Source organism: Myotis lucifugus, unplaced genomic scaffold (genome assembly GCF_000147115.1).
Source record: "Myotis lucifugus unplaced genomic scaffold, Myoluc2.0 scaffold_5, whole genome shotgun sequence".
NCBI classification, from domain to species: Eukaryota; Metazoa; Chordata; class Mammalia; order Chiroptera; family Vespertilionidae; genus Myotis; species Myotis lucifugus.
This window is the reverse complement of record NW_005871053.1, coordinates 4,885,710-4,910,625: the sequence shown is the minus strand read 5'-3', so window position 1 is coordinate 4,910,625 and position 24,916 is coordinate 4,885,710. Positions and strand designations below refer to the sequence as shown.

At 40.1% G+C, this 24,916-nt stretch overlaps 1 protein-coding gene across 1 annotated transcript in view; it reads right to left on the bottom strand.

Moving 5' to 3' along the window:
- Window positions 1-24,916, bottom strand: part of TTN (titin) — a 278,603-nt gene that overhangs the window by 229,588 nt on the left and 24,099 nt on the right. The window contains 28 exon segments of the mRNA XM_023743428.1: window positions 2,392-2,517; window positions 2,751-3,035; window positions 4,793-5,024; window positions 6,591-6,756; window positions 6,842-6,983; window positions 7,494-7,754; window positions 8,419-8,679; window positions 8,801-9,061; window positions 9,154-9,417; window positions 9,939-10,199; window positions 11,808-12,068; window positions 12,161-12,424; window positions 12,548-12,820; window positions 12,916-13,182; window positions 13,948-14,229; window positions 14,372-16,065; window positions 16,182-16,350; window positions 16,454-16,618; window positions 16,741-16,997; window positions 18,132-18,376; window positions 18,484-18,717; window positions 19,263-19,468; window positions 21,083-21,225; window positions 21,929-22,144; window positions 22,806-22,869; window positions 23,097-23,355; window positions 24,301-24,366; window positions 24,614-24,895. Coding sequence (XP_023599196.1) covers window positions 2,392-2,517; window positions 2,751-3,035; window positions 4,793-5,024; window positions 6,591-6,756; window positions 6,842-6,983; window positions 7,494-7,754; window positions 8,419-8,679; window positions 8,801-9,061; window positions 9,154-9,417; window positions 9,939-10,199; window positions 11,808-12,068; window positions 12,161-12,424; window positions 12,548-12,820; window positions 12,916-13,182; window positions 13,948-14,229; window positions 14,372-16,065; window positions 16,182-16,350; window positions 16,454-16,618; window positions 16,741-16,997; window positions 18,132-18,376; window positions 18,484-18,717; window positions 19,263-19,468; window positions 21,083-21,225; window positions 21,929-22,144; window positions 22,806-22,869; window positions 23,097-23,355; window positions 24,301-24,366; window positions 24,614-24,895 — 7,606 coding nt within the window.

Sequence of the window (24,916 nt, the reverse complement as noted above, 5' to 3'; positions counted from 1 at the left end):
AACTGTATTAAAGGGTCGCGGCATTAGGAAGGTTGAGAACCACTGCCTTAAAGGCAAACTATAATATTATTTATTAAGTACAAAGCACTATACAAATATTGTTAAGATTTTATACTATTTTGGACAATCCACATATATGTATATTTATTTGAAAATTTTCTCCCCAAAATTCAATGAATGAATAAATTAATTAGTGTAGCTTTAGTGAATTTGATACTAAAATGTATTTTTATTTAATGTGTAAATAGAATATTATCAAATTAGTCCACATTTCTTGATACTTAATATTTTTCAAATACTATGCTTTGAAATGACAAAGGCTATGTTGGTCACGCAATACCAGAATTTTATGTTTCTATACGTCTTCTCTATGGCCATAATAAAATTAATGTATTGAGCACCAGTCACTTGCCAGCCATGCCTATAGGTGCTTTGCATACATTATATCCTTTAATTATGCTCATAAAATCAAACAACTCCATTTAGTTTCTAGATTAGCATCTCCATCCCAGAGAAGGAAATCATCAAGACATAGCAGCCAATTGAAATACTAACTTGTTTAGGAAAATAGCTTTCAGCGATGTAATGCTGGGTCATAAAGTAATGGGAGAAACATAATAAACAAAACAATAACACTTATTAGGAGTGCTATGAGATGCCCAAGCTTTGAGAATTCTCCTCTGGTGGTGGTATAGAAAAGCCAAGTAAATACGAGAGTGATTTTCATTTTGGATGAAGTTGGTTTATGTTGCCCCTTTCTGAGGCCAGTCTACAATAATAATTGGTTTGAAATGGCTCCAAGCATTTTGTCTCATTCTACCAATGTCAAACTCCTGGGGTAAGGGTAAGGGTTGGTGGTAGTTGGGTAGTATGCCCCAATTAAAAATCAGAACTGATTGGCCCACCCTTGCCTTTCCCTTCCTCTCATTCTTCCCCCACAGGTGTACATCTCCTAAACTCTAAGGGACCCAATAGGCTTGCGACCAGGGCAGCAAAGGGCAGTGGCAGTTTGTCCCGGGCACATCCCCTGAACCTGTCTTCAAGGCCCCCTTTTCTCTGACCTCTTAGTGAGCCAAAGCAGCCCAGCCTAGGTTCATTTCCCCACCTAGTTCCTCTCCTGTTATCCTAGGCCAGTGATGGCGAACCTATGACACGCGTGTCAGAGGTGACACGCGAACTCATTTTTTGGGTTGATTTTTCTTTGTTAAATGGCATTTAAATATATAAAATAAATGTCAAAAATATAAGTCTTTGTTTTACTATGGTTGCAAATATCAAAAAATTTATATGTGTGACATGGCACCAGAGTTAAGTTAGGGTTTTTCAAAATGCTGACACGCCGAGCTCAAAAGGTTCGCCATCACTGTCCTAGGCCCTTCCTTCTTGTACTGTGCCCAGCTGTAATAAACGTCCTCTAAAATAAAATTGAAAAGTCCTAACAGATTGAGGAATTACTATATGATGGACACTGTGCTAAGTGCTGAGTTGGGTTATCTAACGTAATCCTGATAATAGTCTTAAGTGATTAGTATTAATCATTCAACAACCGTTAATTTGTCCAATCAATAATTACTTATTGAGTATCTACTACATACGGAGCTATTCTAGAACAAAAGTCACCCCCTTGTTCTCATGGAGTTTCTCTTCAAGTAGCTACTGCTTTTCAGGCACCAGGTTCTAGGTACCAAGACAGAATCCTTGGCCTCATGAAATGTACATTCTAAGATTGAATGCAATATTATTTTTATTTTATTCCCAAGGGAAAGAGAACCAGAGAAATCATATTTTTGCCTAAGGTCACATAGTGGAGCCAAGATTCAAATCCAACCTCTCTGACCATAAAACCCTTCATCTGACCACTACAGGATAATATATCATTCCACACAAACACTGAAACACTGAAAGACTTAATAATGTCTTACATAGAAATAGACCCTTCTTTTGAATCTTTTGTAAATGCTATTATAATTAATATCACAATAACTGTAGTCTCTATTATATTTAATAAATAACAAAAGTGCAACTATAATCATAAAGAAAAGATGAATTTTTTTTGAAGTTTAAAACACTGGAAAATACGGATCTGATTCTTTTCTTATTGTGTTTAAAAATAACAAAATTGACCACTTTAATTATTTATTAATAGGTGTGTGGTCCAATATCGAAGAACACTGATTTAATTTTTAATTCAATAATTCAAATAAGTCTTCTGCAAATGAGCCCCATTAAACCTTAAATTATGCACGAGAGATGTTTGTGATGAAGGAAAAGGTGACAACCCCCACCCGTACCCCGCCCCCCCCCCCGCCACACACACACACACACACACACACACACACACACATCATTATTTGTGAATATTAGCAAGGACACTGTTGCTTGTAAACCTACCAGTTCCAGAAACCCTGCACTGAAATCGAGCGGGCTGTCCCTCCGAAGTGACAGTGTCCTGAAGTGGGGTGATGATGGCAGGAGGATAAACGGGCATTTCCTGGTCAGGAGACACGACCTCTGGAACTAAAGAAAGGGACCACAAGGTTTATCATGATTGAGTCACCGGACAGGCCTCACAGAATGGAGCATGCCGATTTATCGTAATTTATCTCACGGTGCAACACTTTCAGAGTTCCCAAGTTGGGTAGCAATCTACTTTCATGAGCTCCAAATTGCATTTTTAAATGCACTGGGAGAATGCAAAATCTAGTTTCTTCGGTTTTATTGTAAGCTGAGAAGCAGCAAGACATTCCTACCTTCCACTGAGAGCGAAGCTGAGGTTGTGGCAACTCCATAGTCATTCTTGGCTTCACACGTGTAAACGGCTGCGTCCTCTGGGAAGGCCTCAATGAGCAGAAGTGTGTACTCTTGCCCATCGTGGAGAAATTTGCACTTGAAGCCAGTGGAAAGCAGCTGCTCTTCCTTGTACCAGGAAATTTTGGGCTGTGGTCTGCCAGAGATCACAGCACAGAAGCGGGCAGGCTTGCCAGACTGCACAGTAATAGGCTGGAGCTCCTGCAGAATTTGGGGTGGCTCTGGAGCTGAGAGTAAATGAAAACAAATAGCTCGTGAAAAAGTGCAAAAACACGGGAGAGCCCATGAAACTCTACATTAATTTGTTGCCAGGTGGTTACCCGCCTGGAAATAAAACTTTTGGAATTGTTACATCTTTGCTTGCCTCAGGATATTAGAACATTGGTGATGCTAAGAGGGGGCGGGAAGCGGGGGGGCATTTGGAATGCTGTCCTTAAATAGAGGGAATAGCTTTAGAAAGATACTTTGAACATTTTGTATGGCGGCAGAGGGTGCTGAAAGTGTTTGTCAACATAACATGATTACCCCTGTTTCTGGTTAGGGTCTGGGTGGGGGTGTAGTAATGGCCAGTAGCCTAAAGAATCCTAGAACAACTTCCACATGCTATTTATTTTTAAAGGTAATTTGGGCACATCACAGAGTAAAATGGTTCATCTCATTCAGTTTTGTTTGTTTTGTAAATATTTGTGTATATGTCATAGTCATCTCTTTATATACAGGTGCCAGTGAAGTGTGTTTATACATATGAAAGAATGAGTGAATATTATTTCAGATGTAGTTAAATGTTTATATATATTTTAAAATCAGCTTTCCTGTTATGCTAATGAAAACATATTTTTAGTGTTGTGATGAGTGAAGGGAACTGGGTAATCCACAGAACACAGGGATAAAGAGAAATGACTTCTGTGAAGCTGGTTACTGATTTTCTTCTCTGTGCCTCATTTTCCCCACTACTAATCTATATATATAAAAGCCTAAGCGATTGAACCACTGAACGACCGAACGACTGGTCAACCAGTTGCTATGATGCACACTGACCACCAAGGGACAGATGCTGCAGGGATCGGTCTGAAACTGGCTATCCGACATCCCCTGAGGGGTCCCGAACTGAGAGAGAGCACAGGCCAGGCTGAGGAAACCCACCGGTGCACAAATCCATACACTGGGCCTCTAGTATAGAAATAACAACTGGACACCAGGACCATTTAGTCTCTTAGGGACCAAGGGAATGTTGGCAATATGATTCAATTGAAACTTGAGATTACTCTTAGTGTCCCTTTATTTCCCTCACTGGTATTTGTTCAGACAGATATGGCCCAAGATAAGGAAGGATATAGGTAGGATAGGGAAGGAGGTTCCATTTTTTTCTGTGTTTCTAGCTTAGTCTCAGATCTAGGCCAGCCTGAAATTCAGCTCTAAGGTTTCTAATGAGGAAAGTGTGTGGTTTAGTGGTATTCCTCCTAGGAGTTGGTAGCATGTGAAATTCCCCTCTGAAGTAAGAGCCCCTTGCCCTAGAGCTTGGGGCAGAGAGAACGTTCCACGTGGCCTGTGGCTCCCTAGGCCCTCTGTGGTCTCACAGGGGAGGACCTCTGGGTTGTCCCAGGCACTGCAGACTAGAGGCTGGAAAAGCTCCTACACTTGGTAGTGCTGCCAGTACGTAAGCAGTTAGGATCTAGGGCAGACAACTGGCTGAATCCATATCTAGAAACCCATTTGGAGTATAATTGACATGCAGTGGGTGTTCAATAGTGTTGACCAATCAATATAAATCTAGCTGACAGGTGCTTTTTGGGAATGACTTCTTAACTCTCGTTTTAACAGCTGCCATTCCTTACCACAGGTGTAATGTAAAAAAAATATAGATGTAACCACATGAGTACTATAGGTTCTTTAGAAATTACACAGAAACTACCAGAACTTTAGTAACTTAAAGGGGAGGGTTATTCCAGAAGGATCCACAAAACATGTTAATATCTCTACTTACCATTGACATAGAGGGTAACAGAACTCCTGTTCCTTCCTGCCACGAAGGTATATTCACCGGCATCACTGTGCCTGGTCTCAGAGATAAACATCCTGTGGATTCTTCGCTCTACAACATACTGGTGTCGTTCTTGAATTTGGAAATTGATTTCAATGCCATCTTTATACCAGTGGGCATCAACATCGTCTTCGTTGACCTCAAACTCAACAACAGCACGTTGTTTCTCAATAACCTTTAGATGAAGCAACATAAAAAAGAATATTGAAGCCCTGGTATCCTTTCAGTTAACCTGTTCTTAAAAGTGCTCATTTTTAAGCATGCAAAACCTATACATTATGATATAATAACTTGATTGGTTAAAGCACATTCTAATTTTTCCTGTCATCCCTGGGAAAATGGTACCCAGACTTCTTTTGTGGAGAATCATGCTTACACCTGCACTGAGGAGGTTGCCCAAAGAGGCAATGATTTTATCCTTAAACTAGAGGCCCAGTGCATGAATTCATGCATGGATCCAGGCTGGGCCTGTTGAGAGACAGCTGGAGGTTGGTTGTTGGCCACCCCCCCCCCCCATTGGGTGGGAGGCCAATCAGCGGCAGGGCCATCTGGGGGGAGGGGCCACAGGCAGTTGGCCCGCCTGCCCGACCCCTTATTGGGGTGGTGGGGGCCATCAGGGGCAGGGTAGGGGCTTCAGGAGGTTGGTCAGCCGGCCCCACCCCCTGATCCAGCTGTCTGTTGGCTACAGTGGGCAACATAGCTACCGGTTGTTCTGGTCTTTATCTTATTCCGGTGGCTGGCTATATATATATATATATATATATATATATATATATATATATAATTTGCTTGTTAATTAATAATAACAGAAATAATACTTTGCATCTGTGGACTTTTTATTACTTATAAAGCTCTTAAAAGTTACTGTACTATTCAATTTGATTTCACATGATTTAAACCAGCAGTTGCCAACCTTTCAGACCTCACAGACCACCAGTGGTCTGCAGACCACCAGTTGGCAACCACTGATTTTAAACAATAACCTTGTGGACTAGGTAGGAACTATTTTAAAAGCAAGGCTATCAAGATTCAGAGATGGACAATAAAGGGTGGGGACATATCCAGGTTCTCTGAGCCCTTGCTGAATGAAGCTTTTTCACTATGCCTAAGGCCTGTGACACCCAGTTCTTTTTGGATGAGCAATATATGAAGCTAAACGCAAATGGTAATTCTCTTAACATGTTACCTCCATTATATCACTTGGGAAGACTGGCGCCCATGAGGGCCAGCTCTGCACAGGTAGTAGACAGCAAAGGTGTTTGATCAGCATTCTTGCTGGGAATACAGCTTTGCTCAAACTGGTCTTCCTCTTGAACCTCAGAGTACGTACTCCCAGCCAAGTTCCTACATCCCGCCTCTCCCTAGCAGGCAGCTTCTGAGAAAATGCTCCCTTGTTCTAAATGCTCTTAATTCCAGTTGATGTGTGAACATCACAATTTAAACTTTAGCTTTTTTTTCTGGTTGGTGCTGTTTGGCAAGTAGTCAATTATTGCATTAGACAGTGAAGTTTCTACAGCTATGCTAATTAAAGAACTTTGAAAGCTGCTAAGGACACACTTACTCCCTAAGTGAGGGGAAACCGCCTAAATTGATGTCAGCATAAGCTTCTAAACCAGGAAGGATAAACTGACTTAAATCTTTAGAAGACTGTAGTTAGACAATTTAAGTCAATAATTAAAATAGAAAATATGGATTATGGACTATTGATGATTTCTCAAAAAAATTGGCATGCATACAATACCTGGACCTCCTTTTTAATACTTCGGATGCGAACATCTCTGCCCTCTACGAAGAGGTTGGCAGTGGACATGTTGCCTCCTGCCACCACGGTGTACTGTCCGGCATCGGACATCCGGGTGGATGGAATCAGAAGGCGGTGGACATATTTCTCCTTCTGTATCTTGATTCTACGGATGAAATGGAAATTGAAGTTTAATGTATAACGACTCAGAGGAATTGGGAATTGGAAAGCAGTAAGACAAAACAACTGACCTGTCCTCAATCTGAAGCTCTTGGCCATCTTTCATCCACTGTACAGTGATGTCAGGCTCAGAAACTTCACATTCAAACATGGCTCGCTTCTTCTCGAGCACCTTAATGTCCTTAATGTGTTTCCTAAATTCTATATGACGAGCTAGAAAACAGCATGTATAAAATTAACCTTTTCAATAGCTTTATGAAGACATAATTCACATACTATAAAATTCACCCATTTCAGTATATGATTCATTGGCTTTAAGTACATTCAGAGTTGTGCAACCATCACCACAATCAATTTTAGAACATTCTAGTTACCCTAGAAAGAAACTATGAGCCTCTTATCCATAACCCCTCACACTCCTATTACTGTTTCTCCTCAGACGTAGGCCAATTTATATCTCTATAGATGTGTGTATCCTGAAGATTTCATGTAAATGACATCATACAAAATTTAATCCTTGGTGACTGGCCTTTTCATGCAGCATAAAGTGTTCAGGGTTCATTCATGCTGTAGCATGTACCAGTAGTTCCTTTTTATTGCTGGATAATATTTCATAGCATGGATATACCACATTTCAATTATCCATTCACCAAATTATGCACTAACATTTTCTACAGTGTGTTTGACATTATTTTTATGGACAGGACACCTATGAAGCCATACCTTCCACATAAAGGGTCGCTGTTGAAGTAGCCTTTCCGGCCACAAAGGTGTAATCAGCAGCATCTCCAAAGTGAACGTTCCTGATGTTCAGGGAGTGGGTGAGCTTTTTGGTTCTCATCTGGCACCTGTCCGTTGATTTGATTTCCACGCCATTCTTTAACCATTTGTAAGTGATGCCCTCGTGGTTCACTGTCACCTCAAAGGTAATGGTGTCTTTTTCTTCAGCATTGATGTCCTTCAGCATGGACGTAATCATGATTGCTGCAAAAGGGGAAGGAAAGACACGAAGGAGACTTTGTGTCAATAGAGTGTGGGTCATAACAGGTGCAGAATGGAAACCTGGCATGTATTTAGTATGTCTGGTAAGGGAACAACAGTTCAGAGATATGAGCTATGATACCTTCCAGGTATCCCTCTCTCTACAGAACAATGGCAGTGATAGGGGAACAGAAATCGCAAGTGACAGACACGGGGGCATCAGTATAGGCAGCCTTTCATTGTTACTCTAATTGGAAAATTTTATCTAGGTGGAGATGCTAGTGCTTAACTCAGTGCGATCTCTCAGTAGACCTTTCAATCAAAGATTTTTCAGTGGACCAAATGATCAGGAAGAAAATGTCTAGCGTATGGAATAACAACGAATCTACTAGATCAGTGATGGCGAACCTATGACATGCGTGTCAGAGGTGACACGCGAACTCATTTTTTTGGTTGATTTTTCTTTGTTAAATGGCATTTAAATATATAAAATAAATATCAAAAATATAAATCTTTGTTTTACTATGGTTGCAAATATCAAAAAATTTCTATATGTGACCTGGCACCAGAGTTAAGTTAGGGTTTTTCAAAATGCTGACACGCCGAGCTCAAAAGGTTCGCCATCACTGAACTAGATATTCCTTAGATTTTTTTTCTTTTAACTTACGGGTCACTTTCAGGGTGGCGCTGACTTGGTCATTGCCACAGACAAATGTATATTCTGCTGAGTCCTCTGTGCTGGTGTTCATGATCATCAGCTGGTGGAGCTTTCCCTGCACCACTATCTTGAACTTTTCACTCATCTCAATCTCCACACCATTCTTCAGCCACATGGCAGGGACATTGAAGTGGGACACCTCACACTCAAAGGAGGCAGTTTTGGTCTCAGGCACCTCGATGCTTTTCATGGTTCTTGTGATATGCAATGCTTGGGAAAATCAGAAAGTACTTCAGTCAATACATTTTCTTTTAAAAGCAGATGAATCAAACAGACAAATGAATACATGGTAATCATCCAGGGAAATGCTACGGGGCTGCCTAATACTTACTCTCCACAAAGAGTTTAGCTTTGCATTCCAGTTGTCCCACCACAGCGGTATATTCCCCAGCATCTGAGGGGGCAATATGCTGTAGCATCAGTTTGTGGACCTTCCTTTCTGAGACCAGTCTGTGTTTGTCACTCGGCTTAATCTCCACATTCTTGTGGAACCATTTTACTGGAACCGTATCGTGGGAAACACTAACTTCAAAGGCAACGGTGGCATTTTCCAAGGCGGTCACATCCTTTGGCTTTTTAATGATCTTGACGGCTAACAAGAGAAGTTGAAGCAATTCAGTGAAATGGTTAATGTCGTGGTAACCATGAGTTGGCAACTTGTAAAGTGTTTCTAAGTCAACTTACTCTCAACGTGCAGCCTGGCACTGGCTCCTAGCCTTCCGAGCTTGAAGCCATAAACAGACTCATCCATCATGGTACAGTTTTTAATTCTCAGAGAGTAAACTGTTCCTTTGACTGAGATATCGTACTTGTCATTGGATTCCAGCACAACCCCATTTTTGATCCACTGGAGACCTTTCACATTAGGGTGTGTTAGCTCCACTGTGAAGACAGCGTCCTGCGTCTCTGTCACTGTGAGGTTCTTCAACGTCTTCTTAACTTTGACAGCTGCAGGCAAATGTATGGTTGGTTTAGAAAATAAGAATGATATCTTTAAATAAAAGAAGTCCTGAGTAAGAGCATTACCTGGTCATCTTGCAAGTGAATGGTTATCAAAAACTTTACAGATATGCAGCATCTCTGTTTTAAAAGACCCCTGAGGTTGTTTAGGAAAACATGGGATCCAGTTTGAAATACACATTGGCAATAATTTTTCTATACTTAAATGGGAGGAAATTTGCAGAACCACACCCTAACAGCTTAATAGATTCATTGGAGGAGGGTGAAATTGAGAACATCTAATTTAGCTGTTCCCCAGAGCTGGACCCTGAGAAATGCTTCTTCACATAACCACATCTCATAAACAATTTGTACCTTGTGGTACACGGCTCAGAAAGAAGAGTTTTTAATGGTTTTATGAAATAAAGACTGATGGCATCCAAAATGGTTATGCCATTTGACATTTAAAATGGTAATTGACAATAATGTTACGTGATTTGAAATGATAATTCTGTTATTGTATCACTGACCTTCAACTTTGAGATTAGCAGATGTTTTAGAGGTGGCCACTTTGTAGGTGTATTCTCCAATGTCATCTAATTTGCTGGCAGCAATGATAAGTCTCCTTTTGCGGCCATCAGATTCACTTCTGATGTTGTTACTTAGCGGCAGGTGTTTGCCATCCCTCAGCCATTCGCCTTCGGAATCAGGGTTGGCAACTTCACATTCAAACACTGCTTCCTGAGATTCAGCTACTGTCTGGTCTGTGAGTGGCTTGGAGATGGCCCCACCTTTGGAACAAAAGAAGTACAAGTGTGAGTCCTTTAAAAATATTTATACCATAAAGAAATATTTGGCCTTACCTAGTTTAAAATATCAAACTTTAAAACATGAATTTGAACATCATGAAATGTCTAATGCAATTATTTGAACCTATATTAAAAAGGTATCACAGAAACCCCTATTCTAAGGATGCAGGACTGATAACAAGGGAAAATGCTGGCGTCAGAAAGGTTTTGCGAAGGAAAAGCAACTGTCAAGTTAATATGGAATTCTGAGAACCCTAATGTGCAGCATACCACAGCAATTGCTCCTTCCTCAGAAGCGTTCTACTTAGTCTTCTTAAGCACTTTTTCCTGGGAATATATCTTATATATGATTGGGAAAAAACTGCTACACAAAATGGCCAAGTCATCAATGTTTCTATAAGATTAGGGATTCCTATATACTAAAAATTACTGTTTTGACAAATGTCATTTCTCCTATAAAGTTCTCCCCATTTGCCCCCAATGCCATCATGCACTGGCAGAAATAATTACCCCTTCAGCAAGTTAGTTGCTGATGCATCTGTCCCTCTCTAAATTGTGAATTCCTCGAGAAAAAGTATCATGCCTTATTCATTTCTGTGTTCTGAGTTTCTAGCAATGTCTGGCTATAGTAAGTAGTTTTAAAATTTTGGATGAAATCACATAAGGGCTCATAGTTTGTTTTTTTTCACACATTTAAAAAGATGTCATTTATATTAAATATATCAAAGTTCAGGACATAAAATTTTGTTTCAAAGGTTTTTTTCATAGTCAAATCTCTGGGAAAATCTGACAATGTAATAAAATGTAAACCATGCAACTTTCTTTCCACATAAGAAACAGTGTTCTCATATAACTTGCTTATATACGAGATGTCCTGGACAGCACCATTTAATCTCCATGTAATATTCCAATTCTTCAATACTTAAATGATAAAGAACCAAACAAATTAATGATGACTTTAGTTTTTTCCTGACATCTGACTTATACTTCTGATTCTTCATTTTAAAGCGAAGAATTTCTGCTGAATGAAAATAGTCTACTTCATAAGAAAGAGATACACAGATACACTGAGTTGTCGTTTTAAAATATTCACTGGGTTCATAAAAAGTATGAAAGAAAATACATCTTTAGAGTAGGAAAATTTAAATAAAGCTCAATTCAACAAACTTTTATTGGTCCTCTCTCAGACTGGAGTACACAAGGAAGAAAAAGAAGCGATTTCAGATGTGGGGAGCTTATACTCTGGCGCAAGAAGAAGAGAGGGATAAGACAAGTCTATGGAAAGGACTGTGGGAGAGGCACACATACAGGGATCCTGAGTTTGGAGGCCTGAGATCTTCTACAAATGGGGAGATTGAGGAAGGTTTCACAGAGGGGAAAGCATGTGAGGTAGGTCTGCCTGGAGGAACATTTGGAATCTAGGGAGATCGTGCCCGTGTTGAGCATAACACTACAGGCTTTGAGAAGAGCATAAGCACAGGCACGGGAGTGAGAAACTGATGGGAATTTGGCAGGAAGTGAGCAACCACTTCTTTATGTTTAAACAACTGTCCCACAAATGAACTTAGGTTAAATGATAAATGGACCAACCTGCCACAGTAAGTTTTCCAGATGTCATGTTTTCTCCAGCATAAAATGTATATTCTCCTTCATCATCTTTCATCATATTTTGAACTGTCAACTTATATATTTTTCCATGAGCTTCAATTTTATATTTAGAACTGGGTTTGATTTCTTTGTCCTTAAAATTCCACAAGACATCAATTCCTGAGTGGGACAGCTCAACCTCAAGGACCACATTTTGGGTTTCTGTACAGGTAAGGTCACGAAGTCCCCTTATAATTTTAATTTCTGGGGAAAAGGTAAAATAATTACTTGGTTATTATTACACTGGGAACACAGAATGCTCAAAATAATGCTAGGTTAAATGGAAGAATCCTTACTTTCTACAGAGAGATTACAGCTGGTTTCAACTCTGCCAACCATCAGTGTATAAGGTCCTTCATCTGAAGCATGGGTCCGGTTAATCACCAGTCGCTGCTTAGTGCCTTTGACAATGGCTTGTACGCGATCATCAGGCTTGATTTGTTCATCATTTAAATACCATTTAACAGAAGTCACATCCGGGACGGAGACCTTACATTCGAGAACAGCCTTGGTACCCTCAAGCACGTTAACATCCTTTAGAGGTGTTATCACATCAACACCTGCAAAACCACAAACACACATACAAAATATTTATGAATATAGATTCTGTTTTTAAAGTCTGTTTATTAAAGCTCCTACCTCACTTGACAATGTACACAGAAAACCATGTAAGTTGCACTCACTGTAGACAGAGACGCGCCCACTGGTCGACATTCCCAGGGCTGGAATGGTGAAGGAGTAATTTCCAGCATCCTCTTTAGTCATGTCCTCAATGAGCAGCATGTGTGACTGTTTGTCAATCACAATGTGAACCCTGTCGCTGGGCTGCACTTCTTGGCCATCTTTCATCCAGACTCCTTCCACATTTTCCAAGGAGACTTTAACTTCAAGCTGAACAATGTCACCTTCACAGACTTTTTGATCACTGAGTCCTTGTAGGATAGCAATGGGGCGGGCTGTGAAAGATGGGGAGAAAATGAGTTTTATAATCATTGTTTGTCAATAAACCATATGATGCTCCCTGCAGACCAAAAGGAATGGGAAGACTTACGTTTCATCTTGAGTTTACAAGTGGTCTTTTTCCCGTCAACAACAAAGCTGTATTCTCCTTGGTCCTCTTTGGTCACATCCTTGACTGTGAGGTTCTGACGTCCACGGCGAGATGTAATTGAGTATTTGCCATTGGATTTAAGTTCCACGTCATTGTGATACCACTTGCCTTCTATGTTTTCTGGGGATATAATGCACTCTAACTCTCCTGAAAATGATTCTGGAACTTCTATGTCCTCAAGTTCTTTTACAAATTCAATAACTGCACCTGAGGTATCAGATAGAAAGAAGTTAATTTCTCTGGAGAGTTATTCATATAGACTTAGCATAGGGAGCATTCCTTGTATATCTCTTATCTATTCCATACTATCAGGAATATTCTTAATATCTACCTGCTGATAGTCTGGGAAATAAATATTCAATAACAAGGAATTACTTTAACTTTTAAATTATTTTTAAAGCACAGACTTATATTTCAATGACAACATTAAAATATAAGGTATAAAATCTTGCTTATTAAAAATCCAAATTGTCAATATTCTTAATTAATAGTATAAGTTCATGATTCTTTCTACAGAGCTTATATCCAACTAGAGGCCCGGTGCATGACATTCATGCACTGGGGTGGGGAGAGGGCGGTCCCTCATCCCAGCCTGCACCCTCTAGCAGTCCAGGAGCCCTCTGAGCATGTCAGTCAGACATCCTTAGTGCTGCTGTGGAGGCAGGAGAGGCTCCCTCCACTGCAGCTGCACTCACCAGCCGTGAACCTGGCTTATGGCTGAGTGATGCTCCCCCTATGGGAGCGCACTGACCACCAGGGGGAAGCTTCTGCATTGAGCATCTGCCCCCTGGTGGTCAGTGAGTGTCATAGCGACTGGTTGTTCTGCAGTTTAGTCAATTTGCATATTACCCTTTTATTATATAGGATTCCCAATTAATTCTTTATATGAAGGAAAAATTGCCTAGGTAATTTTTTTCAGATATTAAGGCTAACTTTATAACTTAAGTAAACATTGAAAGAATCATTTATTACCTTCAACAATAAGTTTGGCAGTTGTCTTTACATTTTCATCTTCCACAAGCACACAGCTGTAGTCTTCAGCATCAGCTGCATCAATGGTCAGAATGGAGAGGAAGTGAACCTTCCTGTCAGAGTGCATCCTGTATTTATCTCCCGACTGAATCTCCACTCCATCTTTATACCATTTCACTTTGACAAATGGCTCTGAAGTTTCACATTCAAAGGTTGCCATGGTGTCTTTTTCCTTAGCAACAACATCTTGTAATTCCTGGGTGAAAGTGATCAATTGCTTGGCTATAAGAAAAGGAGAAAACACACACACATATTGCATTAAATTTAAAGTTAGAATAACGGAAAAATAAAATAAAAAGAAATACACTAGTGAATATTCATGGATAAATAGAGAGCTCCATCAAATGAACGAAATTTGAATTACCTTGGACAAGTAAGAATGCGTGGCTTGAGGTTTCCCCAGCTATGTTGATGGCTTTTACCATGATGCTGGCAGAGTCCTCAGAAGTCACATCTCTTATGACCAGTTCACAAACATTGTCTTCGGGCCAGTACCAGTAGACTCGGTCAGAGCGTTCAATCTTGACACCGTTTTTGTACCATTCACATTCAGGATCTGGTTTTCCCACGACTCTGACCCGGAAGTGTGCATCAGATCCTTGACCCACTGTTTGGCTTTGGATTCTTTCAAAGATTTTGGGGGCTTCCATGCTAGGACTTAGTTCAATTCTGTCAGGTTTAAAAGTTGGAATAGTGATTTTGCCTTCTTCAACAAGGGCTTTCTTCTCCTCTTCAGTTAGCTCTTTGGTCCAATGGAGAAGTTCATCTTTTGTCTTCTTAAGGAGTTCTTCATAGGATTCATCCTTTTTGCGAGACTTGAGCTCGACAGCAGTGATGGCTTCGTAATATCCTTCCTCTGTTCTGCGCTTGAATTTACTGCGCAGCTCTTCTGATTCTTCAGACACTTTTTCATGGGTAATTCGCTCGGCCCTTTTCAACTTCACAATTTCCTTGGCTTCGGTGGTGTCAACAGGTCTATCTACTTTTTGTACCTCAAACTGAAGTTTCCCAGGTTCGTGTACATGAAACTCGGGCTTTGGTTCAGGAGCTCGCCTAAGGACAGACCTAAAATCTTCCCTCTGTTCAATCTCAAGTTTCACTTTATGCTCTGTCACACCTTCAGGATTTTCTGCGGTGACTTTGACTTCACCTGTATCATATGATTTGCAGTCCACAATGTCCAGGTAATGAATGCCATCATAGCGAACTCGGAACCTTTTGCTTTTGCGGATGAGCTGTCCATTGAGGTACCAGTTGACTTTGGGATGAGGGTAACCTGTCACTCGGCAGCGGAATCTAGCAGTCTCCCCTTCAAGTACTCTTACTGGCTCTGGGAACAAGACGATGTCTGGCTTTTGCTTCTCTTTTTGATCTGTCGTTACACCAGTAAGAGCACCTTCATGAGCCATCCTCTCTAATTCTTCGATTCTCTGTAAGCCTTTCCTGCCCTCAGGCAATTGAGTTTCTTCCACAAGACTTTTCTCATCTTTAACAATAAGGGTAGCAGATGTGTGATCTGTTCCGTATTTGTTAGTGGCTCTGCAAGTGATGATGCCGCTGTCTCTAGAATATGCAACTCCGTAATCAAGGCTGCAATACCCAAATTCATTGATCATACGAAGCCTGTTGGCTGCTTCAAGTGGCTTCCCATCGTGGAGCCATTCCACCACCATCGTTGGGTCACCAATTGGTGTTAGCCTGCATTCAAAGTGGGCAGGCCCAAAGCGCTTGAGTCTTAAGGAAGTGAGTTTTTTCTTAAAAAATGGTTTCTGTTGTTTCTCTTTGTCGTAGAGGTCACCCTCCTCCCATTGCTCTTGACCATATCGCAAATGCAAGGGCTCCAGTTCTGGGGCTGCAATTTCCTTTGCTCTATATGTCCCTCGTGGGATGATTAATCTTCTCTCTGGTTCAGGCTCTGCAAACTCAACTTCCACATTTACTTTGCATCTTGTAGTATCTCGGCCAGCCTTATTAATAGCAGTTGCAGTATACCAGGCAGAATCCTGGCTGACAGTGGAATCAATTTTAAGGGCAGCTTCACCCTTGGTTCCTTCAATTCTAAAAAACAAACAAACAAAAAACAAAAACCATCACTCATACAGAAGTAGTAGTTGCTTCCTTGGTTATTGGATTTGCAGAATGGACTTAGTTATATTATTCCCAAGCAAACTTACCTGATTTTTGGATATTTATGAGGTACAATGATTTCACTGTTTTTCAACCATACGATGTCAGGGTTAGGGTTACCCGTAGCTCTGACTTTCATTTCAAGTCGGGCACCCTCCTTTATGTTGACATTTCTCAGTTTTTCCACAAACACTGGTTTAACCTGATGTTCCACAGCTGAAAGAGAGAGGGGTCATGATTTAGAGTGAACAGGGCTGACATACCTGTTTAAAAAACCCAAGCGATAAGGTGATTTCTTTTTTATTTTAAAAGCAAATACCTTCCACAGTTAAAGTCACTGAAATTGAAGATTTGCCTGCCCTGTTTTGGGCAACCACGGTCCATTCCCCAGAATCACTGGGTGCTGTCGGGACAATAATCAGTGACTGGGTACCATCTTCTTTAATGACCACTTTATGGGTATAGTCATTGATAACTTGCTCGCCTGTCAAAAAATAAATGAAAAAGAAAACAGATGGTTAAAATCATTTTTTTTAATTGTTGGGCAACACAGATAAGCTTATTTTGGGGGTTAAGAATTTGTGAGCAGAAACGTATCATACTCACCATTATGAAACCAGAAGGTCTCTGGCATAGGTCGACCCACAACCTTTAAGTCAAATCTGGCAGTTTGTCCTTGTAAACATTTGAAAGAAGCAGGCTTTAACACAAAGACTGGCTTATACAGTCTCTCGAGTTGTGCCTCATCTGTTTCCTCCAGCCTACGTCCAGGGGACATTCTGGCAGGGGACATCCGTGCCGGGGACATCCGTGCAGGAGACATGCGTATAGGAGACCTGCTCACCGAACGTGGAGAGACAGATCTGGAAAACAAAGGAAAACAATATTTTCATGAATCATAGAGAAAATTCAGCAAAATAAACAAACCTCTTTATTTCTTGTTCATCGATGTCATTTTATAATTTACTTCTGTATGTTATAGAAGGCACCTCAAACCCACTGGGATCTAAAATGGAATATATTAGCATAGCCCCCCAAACTATATTTTTTCATAGATCCTCAATCCAGTCAGTAGTCATTTAGCACAGCCAGGTATTTGGGGACTCAGAATCTTGGAATGATCCTTAATACTGTCTTTTTCCCACCACCTTGACTTAATTAGTCACCAACCCATTTTGATTCCACTTCCAAAACCTCTCAATAAAGATTGGTTGGTTAAACAAACCAATGCAGAAGAAAAAAAGATTAACACAGTGATGGCGAACCTTTTGAGCTCGGCGTGTCAGCATTTTGAAAAACCCTAACTTAACTCTGGTGCCGTGTCATATATAGAAATTTTTTGATATTTGCAACCATAGTAAAACAAATATTTATATTTTTGATATTTATTTTATATATTTAAATGCCATTTAACAAAGAAAAATTAACCAAAAAAATGAGTTCGTGTGTCACCTCTGACACACGTGTCATAGGTTCGCCATTACTGGATTAACATATGTTCTTACCCAACAAGAGGAAAAACATAAAAATTATATTTGAAAATAAAATCCTATCTTTACATTGTAGCTAGAATGGCTTGGATTCTATAACCCTACAGGCTGGGTAAACTGAGGCAGTTTTCATAGGATTGCAGAGATTCCGCATTCCCACGTTCAAACTAGAAATAATAATCCCTATATTGCAGCATTATTGTATAAATTAGGGCTAACATGTAAAATAAGATGTTAGATAAACCTTATAGCCTTCATTTTATTAGTTATAACACTGACAAAATGAATAGTGTGCTACAGTAATGAAAATTCTTTGCTCATCTTACATAGGGGCAAGAAATAAAATCTCTTGGCAATTATTGGCAGGTTTCTGTGCTGTCTCACTCAGCCTTCACCCCAAACCTCCTTCCTAACCCCCCGCCCACATACAATAGCAATTTGCCACTGGGATATTTAGTATTTTAAATAATTTAAATACTAATCAACCCAGATTATTATGAGTCTTACCTGATTCTGCTCATTGGCTCAGGTGTGGGTATGTACATCGGAGCACTGAGTGGAGCAGCAGGCTCCACATACAATTTCCCGGAGCAGATTGCATTTCCTTTAATGTTGCTGGCAAATGCAGTATAGATGCCCTCATCTTCTGGAAGAACAACAGGTATGCGCAGACTAGCTCTGCCATCTTGTAGAAAGTCCATTTGGTATCTCTCTCCATGCTTAATGCGCTTGCCATCTTTGTACCATGCAATCTGCAAGTAATAGGAACATGTGAATTAAATGTAGGTAAAATAGTTACAGTGTAACCTAGTTGTATCTTTATTGTGGCATGGAGGTATGATAAATGGTTATATTTTACCTTGGGCAATGGATAGCCAGACATCTTGCAATGAAAGGTAACACCCATCCCCTCAAGAATCCTATAATTCTTGATTCTTAAATCAAATCCTGCTTCAACAGCTTCAGATTCAGAAATGTCAACTGCCATCTTTTCTTCTCCATCTTCTTCAAGAAGTTCTTCTAATGTAGTCTTTATTATCCTGTATTCAATTTCTTTAATAAGCCTCTCTTCAAAGGAAGAAATGTGGAATTCCTATGTAGCAAAAAAGATGATAGTTTGTTAAAAAGACATATCCTCACTGATCGAAATTCTTTAAGTATATTAGTTTCAGAGATAAGGATTGATGAAAGTTTCTAACTAGGAGAAAATCTTAGAAAGCTCTTTGTTTTGTTTTTAATCTGCATTACAATCAACTTTGCTAGTTCATGTTGCGGTATCTGGGTAAATGATAGTCTAAGAGTGTGGCTTACAAAAGTTTAGATGTTTATCATACAAACAAAGGGATCTTGGCAGTAATGAACATGGTCATGCTAGTGTTTGCCTTTTTCTGCATATATATAAAAATCCCCATTTCTAAAGTCATATTTTGTTGCGTATATGAAATCTGTTTCTAAAGTCATAGGTGCAACATGTCATGAAGATGAAGGAAGCTTGTCAGCAGTGAATCTGAGCCAATTAATAACAGTCTAACATGACCCCATCAGTTGACAATGAAATTATTTTTAAAAAATGTGGGGATTATGGGAAGAAAGTATAATTTATAAAAGGCTTTACATGGTCATTATTTTTATACTCACTTGGTCTTCTACAAAAGTTCTGACCATTACAGTATCTTTGGCCATTTTCTTCCTAATTAAGGCCTGTTCTTTTTCATACTCTTTTTCATAGTCAGCATATCCAAATCCAGGTGCTGTTTCTCCAACTTTAGGTTCTTGTACAAAGGCAGTCATTTGTGTCTGATAAAACATTTCTTGCTGGGACTTCATCAGTGAGTCGTAATCAGCTAGGAGTTAAGAACATAAGTTACTTTTTAATGTTCTTATGTAAAAGCCTTCATCCCATTGTTCACTCAGGCAAGCCCCACACTAGGAAAAGTTGATAACCAAAAGACTGATTTTTCCAAATTTTACTATCAAAGCACTCAATAAATATTAATTAGATTGAATTTTCTAAACCAAACAAGTCAAACCAGCCCCTACTATTGTAGAAACAATTTCATATTAGCAGTCAATCCTTTGGGATGTACCCTGGAGGTCTTTCTAATTTCCTGTGTGGCTTTTGGCAATTAGTTTACCTTCCTGGGTCTTGAGTGCTTTATCTGCTAAGTGGGGATAAATATCCTAACCTTCTTTTAAGGGGTGTTGGCAGATCAAATGAGACAGAGGGATGGCCCACTGTAAACGTGAACAGCTAAACAAAGATAATGGTGATTCACACATACATTTTGTTTGGCCTGAATGCTATTACATTTCTTTTTTTCAAATTACTTACAAATTTTGAAAATCATGATTTCCAGCTTTTCTATAAAATATCAGAAACTCTAGCAACATGGAGCCTGGTACAAGTGTGCCTGGCAATAACACACTAGAGCAGTGGTTCTCAACCTTCTCAATGCCGTGACCCTTTAATACAGTTCCTCATGTTGTGGTGACTCCCAACCATAAAATTATTTTCGTTGCTACTTCATAACTGTAATTTTGCTACTGATATGCAGAATGTATTTTCATTGTTACAAATTGAACATAATTAAAGCATAGTGATTAATCACAAAAACAATATATAATTATATATATGTTTTCCGATGGTCTTAAGCGACCCCTGTGAAAGGGTCGTTCGACCCCAAAGGGGTCGTGACCCACAGGTTGAGAACCGCTGCACTAGAGACAGGACACTACTGCCCCCTTGAGACAGGGCATATACTCTCCAGCTTGCCATTGTCTTCCTTGTGCTCACTGATATTATCTATCTGACTGGGTCTGGGAGTCAACTGTATTTAGAATCCCTTCATCGTCAAAGGCATGATATGCAACAAATGAATGCCACCAAATAGAAAATATTACTAGAAACTTAGAAGTTCAACACCAGTATGGTTTTTGAGGCCTGGAGAGTATCATGTTACATGGAATAAGCCAGTCAGAGAAAGATAAGTATCACATGATCTCACTCAGATGTGGAATCTAATGAACAACATAAACTGATGAACAAAATAGATCCAGAGACATAGAAGCATGGAATGGACTGTCGAATCTCAGAGGGAAGGCGGGGATGGGTGGGTGGGAAGAGATCAACCAAAGAACTTGTATGCATAGATGCATAACCCATGGACACAGATGATAGTGTGGTAAAGGCCTGGGCAGGAGGCAGTGGTGGGTTAGAAGGGGTCATTGGGGTGGGGGAATATGGGACATATGTAATACTTTCAATAACAAAGATTTAGAAAGCTAAAAAATAAAAAATATTTCCTATATGGCTGAGGCAAAGAAGGGGAGCGATTGAGACAGAACCAGTATCAGAACCAGGGTACTGCAACGGGCCTTTCCACAAACACACAGCCCTGCTACCTCCATGTGTTTGTGCTCTTATCATGCACATAGGTACTATTTAGAGTTGCACTGACCTTCTCCAAGCAAGGAGGCAGATGCAGAAGTTTCTCCATGCTTATTGCGAATAACAATAGTGTATTCTCCAGCATCATCGGCAAAAGTCATTGAAATCACCAGTTTGCATTCACCGGTTTGTTTGTTGTAAATCACTTTGTGTCTTTATGGAAATAAACAAAAAAAAATTTCAGTCATATAATAATCCTTATGTGACTAAAATAACCCTTGTGTGGATCTGTGCTATAAAATTCCATGATCCTAAGCATGTGACGAAGCCCTACCATAGAAAACAACTATCAGATAGCTGAAAATTGTGGAAAATCCATGGACATGAGTAATGAGGGACATGAACACTCTTTAAAATAAATAATATAATATAATACTACCAGAACCAGATATATGGAAATAAGTGGCTGCAAATATGTTTAATTGTAGCAAATTTATTAGCATTACTTTTCATGTATAACTATCTTTCTTATTCATCACATGACCCTTATTCTCTTATCATTTAGTGACTTAATTACATGTTTTTGTTAAAAATTGTCTCAGATTCTTTCAGGAAAAGTGTGTGTGTGTGTGTGTGTGTGTGTAAATACCTGTCAAAATATACATTTTTCTATTTCCCTAGCCCTATAAATGAATCAAACTAGAATATAAAGAAATATATCTTCTATCCACTTTGTCACATGGCTTTGTTTTTCAATAAGACTTTGTACAAACATGTGAAAATACACAATGAAGGCTCCATAGTGAAAGAGCCTACCTTCAGGGAATGGTGCTGGAAGTATATTCTACTTCTCTCTAGGCTCCATATACATATCATGCAAATCAGAGAACTCTATACCATTCAGCCATTAACATACCTATATCCAGAGGTTAGAGGAACCCCAGACTTTTTCCAGTAGACATGGGGCTTTGGGTTGCCGCCAACCTGGCATTCAAATACCACACTCCCTCCTTCTACCAGTTTCTGGACCACTGGTTTTGAAATGAAGAAAGGAGCAGCAGGTTCTCCAGGCTCTGCTCGGTCTTCCATGATGCTAGTGTCAGTCATTACCACATCTCTTGACTCCATAAAGCTGGGAATAGAATTTCCTCACATTAGCTTCTGGACTGTAATTTTCTAATACTAAAGGGACTGAAAAAGATCAGGACTATATATTGACTCTTGAACAAAGTGGGCTTAGGGGCCACCGTGCAATTCATGTATAACTTTAAAAAAAAAAACCCATATATTCTATTGATTTCAAAGAGGAAGGGAGAAGGAGGGAGAAAGATAAAAACATCAATGATGAGAGAGAATCATTGATTGGCTGCCTCCTGCACGTCCCCAACTTGGGATAGAGCCCACAGCCTGGCATGTGCCCTTAACTGGAATGGAACTTGGGACCCTTCAGTCTGCAGGCCGACGCTCTATCCACTGAGCCAAACCGGCTAGGGCCATGTATATCTTTTGACCCTAAATTCAGCTTTTCCTATCCACAGGTTTCAAATTCACAGATGCAACCAACCAGATTGAAAATAGAATTTTCAATTCACCATTGGGAACCTGTGGTTGGGAATGTGAAAATACTGTTTTTGATTCCAAGTTGGTTGAATATGCAGATGCGAAACCTAATGGACACAAGGGCTAACTGTATTTATTGAAAAACATCCATGTGTAAGTGAACCCATACATTTAAATCCCTGTTGTTCAAAGGTTGACTAGAAAGAAAGCTCATTAACAAAACAATGTTTTACCGTTTCTCTTCTGTGGTAAATTTCTCAGTCACGGTTGTGGTTTCTTTTTCAAACTCTTCTGACACTGGAAAAAGATAGAAGTTTCTCATTAAAGTCAGGCACTTAGTCCATTTTGTTGGTGACCCCTGCTTAGCATAACAATTTAAGTTGACTCCATAACCTACTCCCCCAGTTCCAAAATGGGACACCACTGGGAAGTGTGCAGAGACCCTATTGTGTAAGGAAGTGTCAGCTGGGAGTGATGAGTGAGTGACAGTATGTGTGCAAGGACATGGGAGTATGGCCACTCACCCTGCACAGCGAGGTAACAGGATGTGCTGACGGTCCCAGCCTCGTTCACAGCACTGCAAGTAAATCGCCCGCTGTCTTCTGCAAAGGCTTCCCGAATCATAAGACGAGCGATTCCACTCTGGAAGGTTATCTGGAAATCAATGGAACTTTCTATTTGGTAGTCTTCCCTGTACCATGTCACTTTCGGGGATGGGTATCCAGAGATGTGGCACTCTAAGGTGACGGATTCACCTTCTATAACAGTCACATTTTTTAAGCCCTGAAGAGAGAAAGAAAGAATATAATATTGATAAGTGTGCATTTTCATCAATCATCTCTATATGTTATGGCCTATGTGGGGGGTTTGAAGTACATTCTAATTGCCATAAATGGTTTTTTAAGATCGGGACTCTTGAAATGTTAGCAGAGATTCCTTTGGAAATGGGAATATCCCCAAGTTGAAATAAATGCAAGGTGTTTCCGAATTGGTAAGGTGGAATTGTATTAATGCCACACAGCGGGGTAACTCCATACCCTCTGTGATTCTCACATACTCAGATCTTAACAAAGCCCGAAGGCTCAGCAGCATGTGCTGCCTCTTCAACAAAGCTTTCCAAGCTCTCCCCAGTTCTAAGTAATTGATCCTTCCTCGTGATCACCCCTCTGTCGAGGTGCTTATCACTGCCTGCATTTTATCTTGCTTGTTTTGGACATTTTCCCTGACAGTTGGGCAAAGGTTTCAGAAGGCTACATCTCTCTTTATATATCTCCATACTTTTCTCTAATGCAGTGGTTCTCAACCTTCTGGCCCTTTAAATACAGTTCCTCATGTTGTGACCCAACCATAAAATTATTTTCATTGCTACTTCATAACTGTAATGTTGCTACTGTTATGAATCATAATGTAAATATCTGATATGAAGGATGGTCTTAGGCGACCCCTGTGAAAGGGTCGTTCAGCCGCCAAAGGGGTCATGACTCACGGGTTGAGAACTGCTGCTCAAATGCCTTACACATAATAGAAATTCACTAAATCTGTTGACTACATGATCCATGGTTGCCACACAGAATCTCCCATTCTCTTTCCAAATAGTGTATGGTCTTAAACTTAGCATTTGTAAACTCACTAATGCTATTTTCCAGTTTGAGAAAATGATCTTTGCACATTTTAAAATGATGTGCCCAGATATGCACATGGTCCAACACCATCAGCTTCTTTACTCACCGAGACCAAAGTTGGTGGAGTGACGGGGATTTCTGCAGGTGCAGGAACTCTTGCTGTTTCTGTTACCTATGATTTTTACAAAGGATATTTACAAAATGCCCATGAAACCAGGGAAATCTCACAAACACTTAGCTCATGCAAAATTATAAAAATAAGTTGAGAAAAAGAGCTCTGTCCCACTAAAGTTAAGTTTGAATATAGTAAAGGAGGAAGGCAAGACACCCAGCTGACTACTTCTGTAGTGCAAACTGCTGAGTGTCTGGCCGTGATTCATAGGGATGTGTGAGAAAGAGCATGCAATCCGGGGACCAACCTTGGCCTCACGCCCATGAAGTACTTCGAAGCGCTCTTCGCGGACTGTGGTACCAGTGATGCTCACCCCTACTTCCTTTTTCACTTCAATGCCAGCTTGACTCTTGTAAGTCTCTGGTGTGTCAGCGAAGGGGAACTGGGGGGAGGGGGTGGGCTCTGCTCTCACTCTGGTCTCACCAGGCCTCACAGTGGGTGCCTTCACGGATTTGGTAATCTTCTGAGAAGAAGATGTGGCTGACAACTCTTTTTGTAAAGTAGCAATAGCGCTACCGGCTATTGATGCCTTAAGTGGAAATGAAGTCAG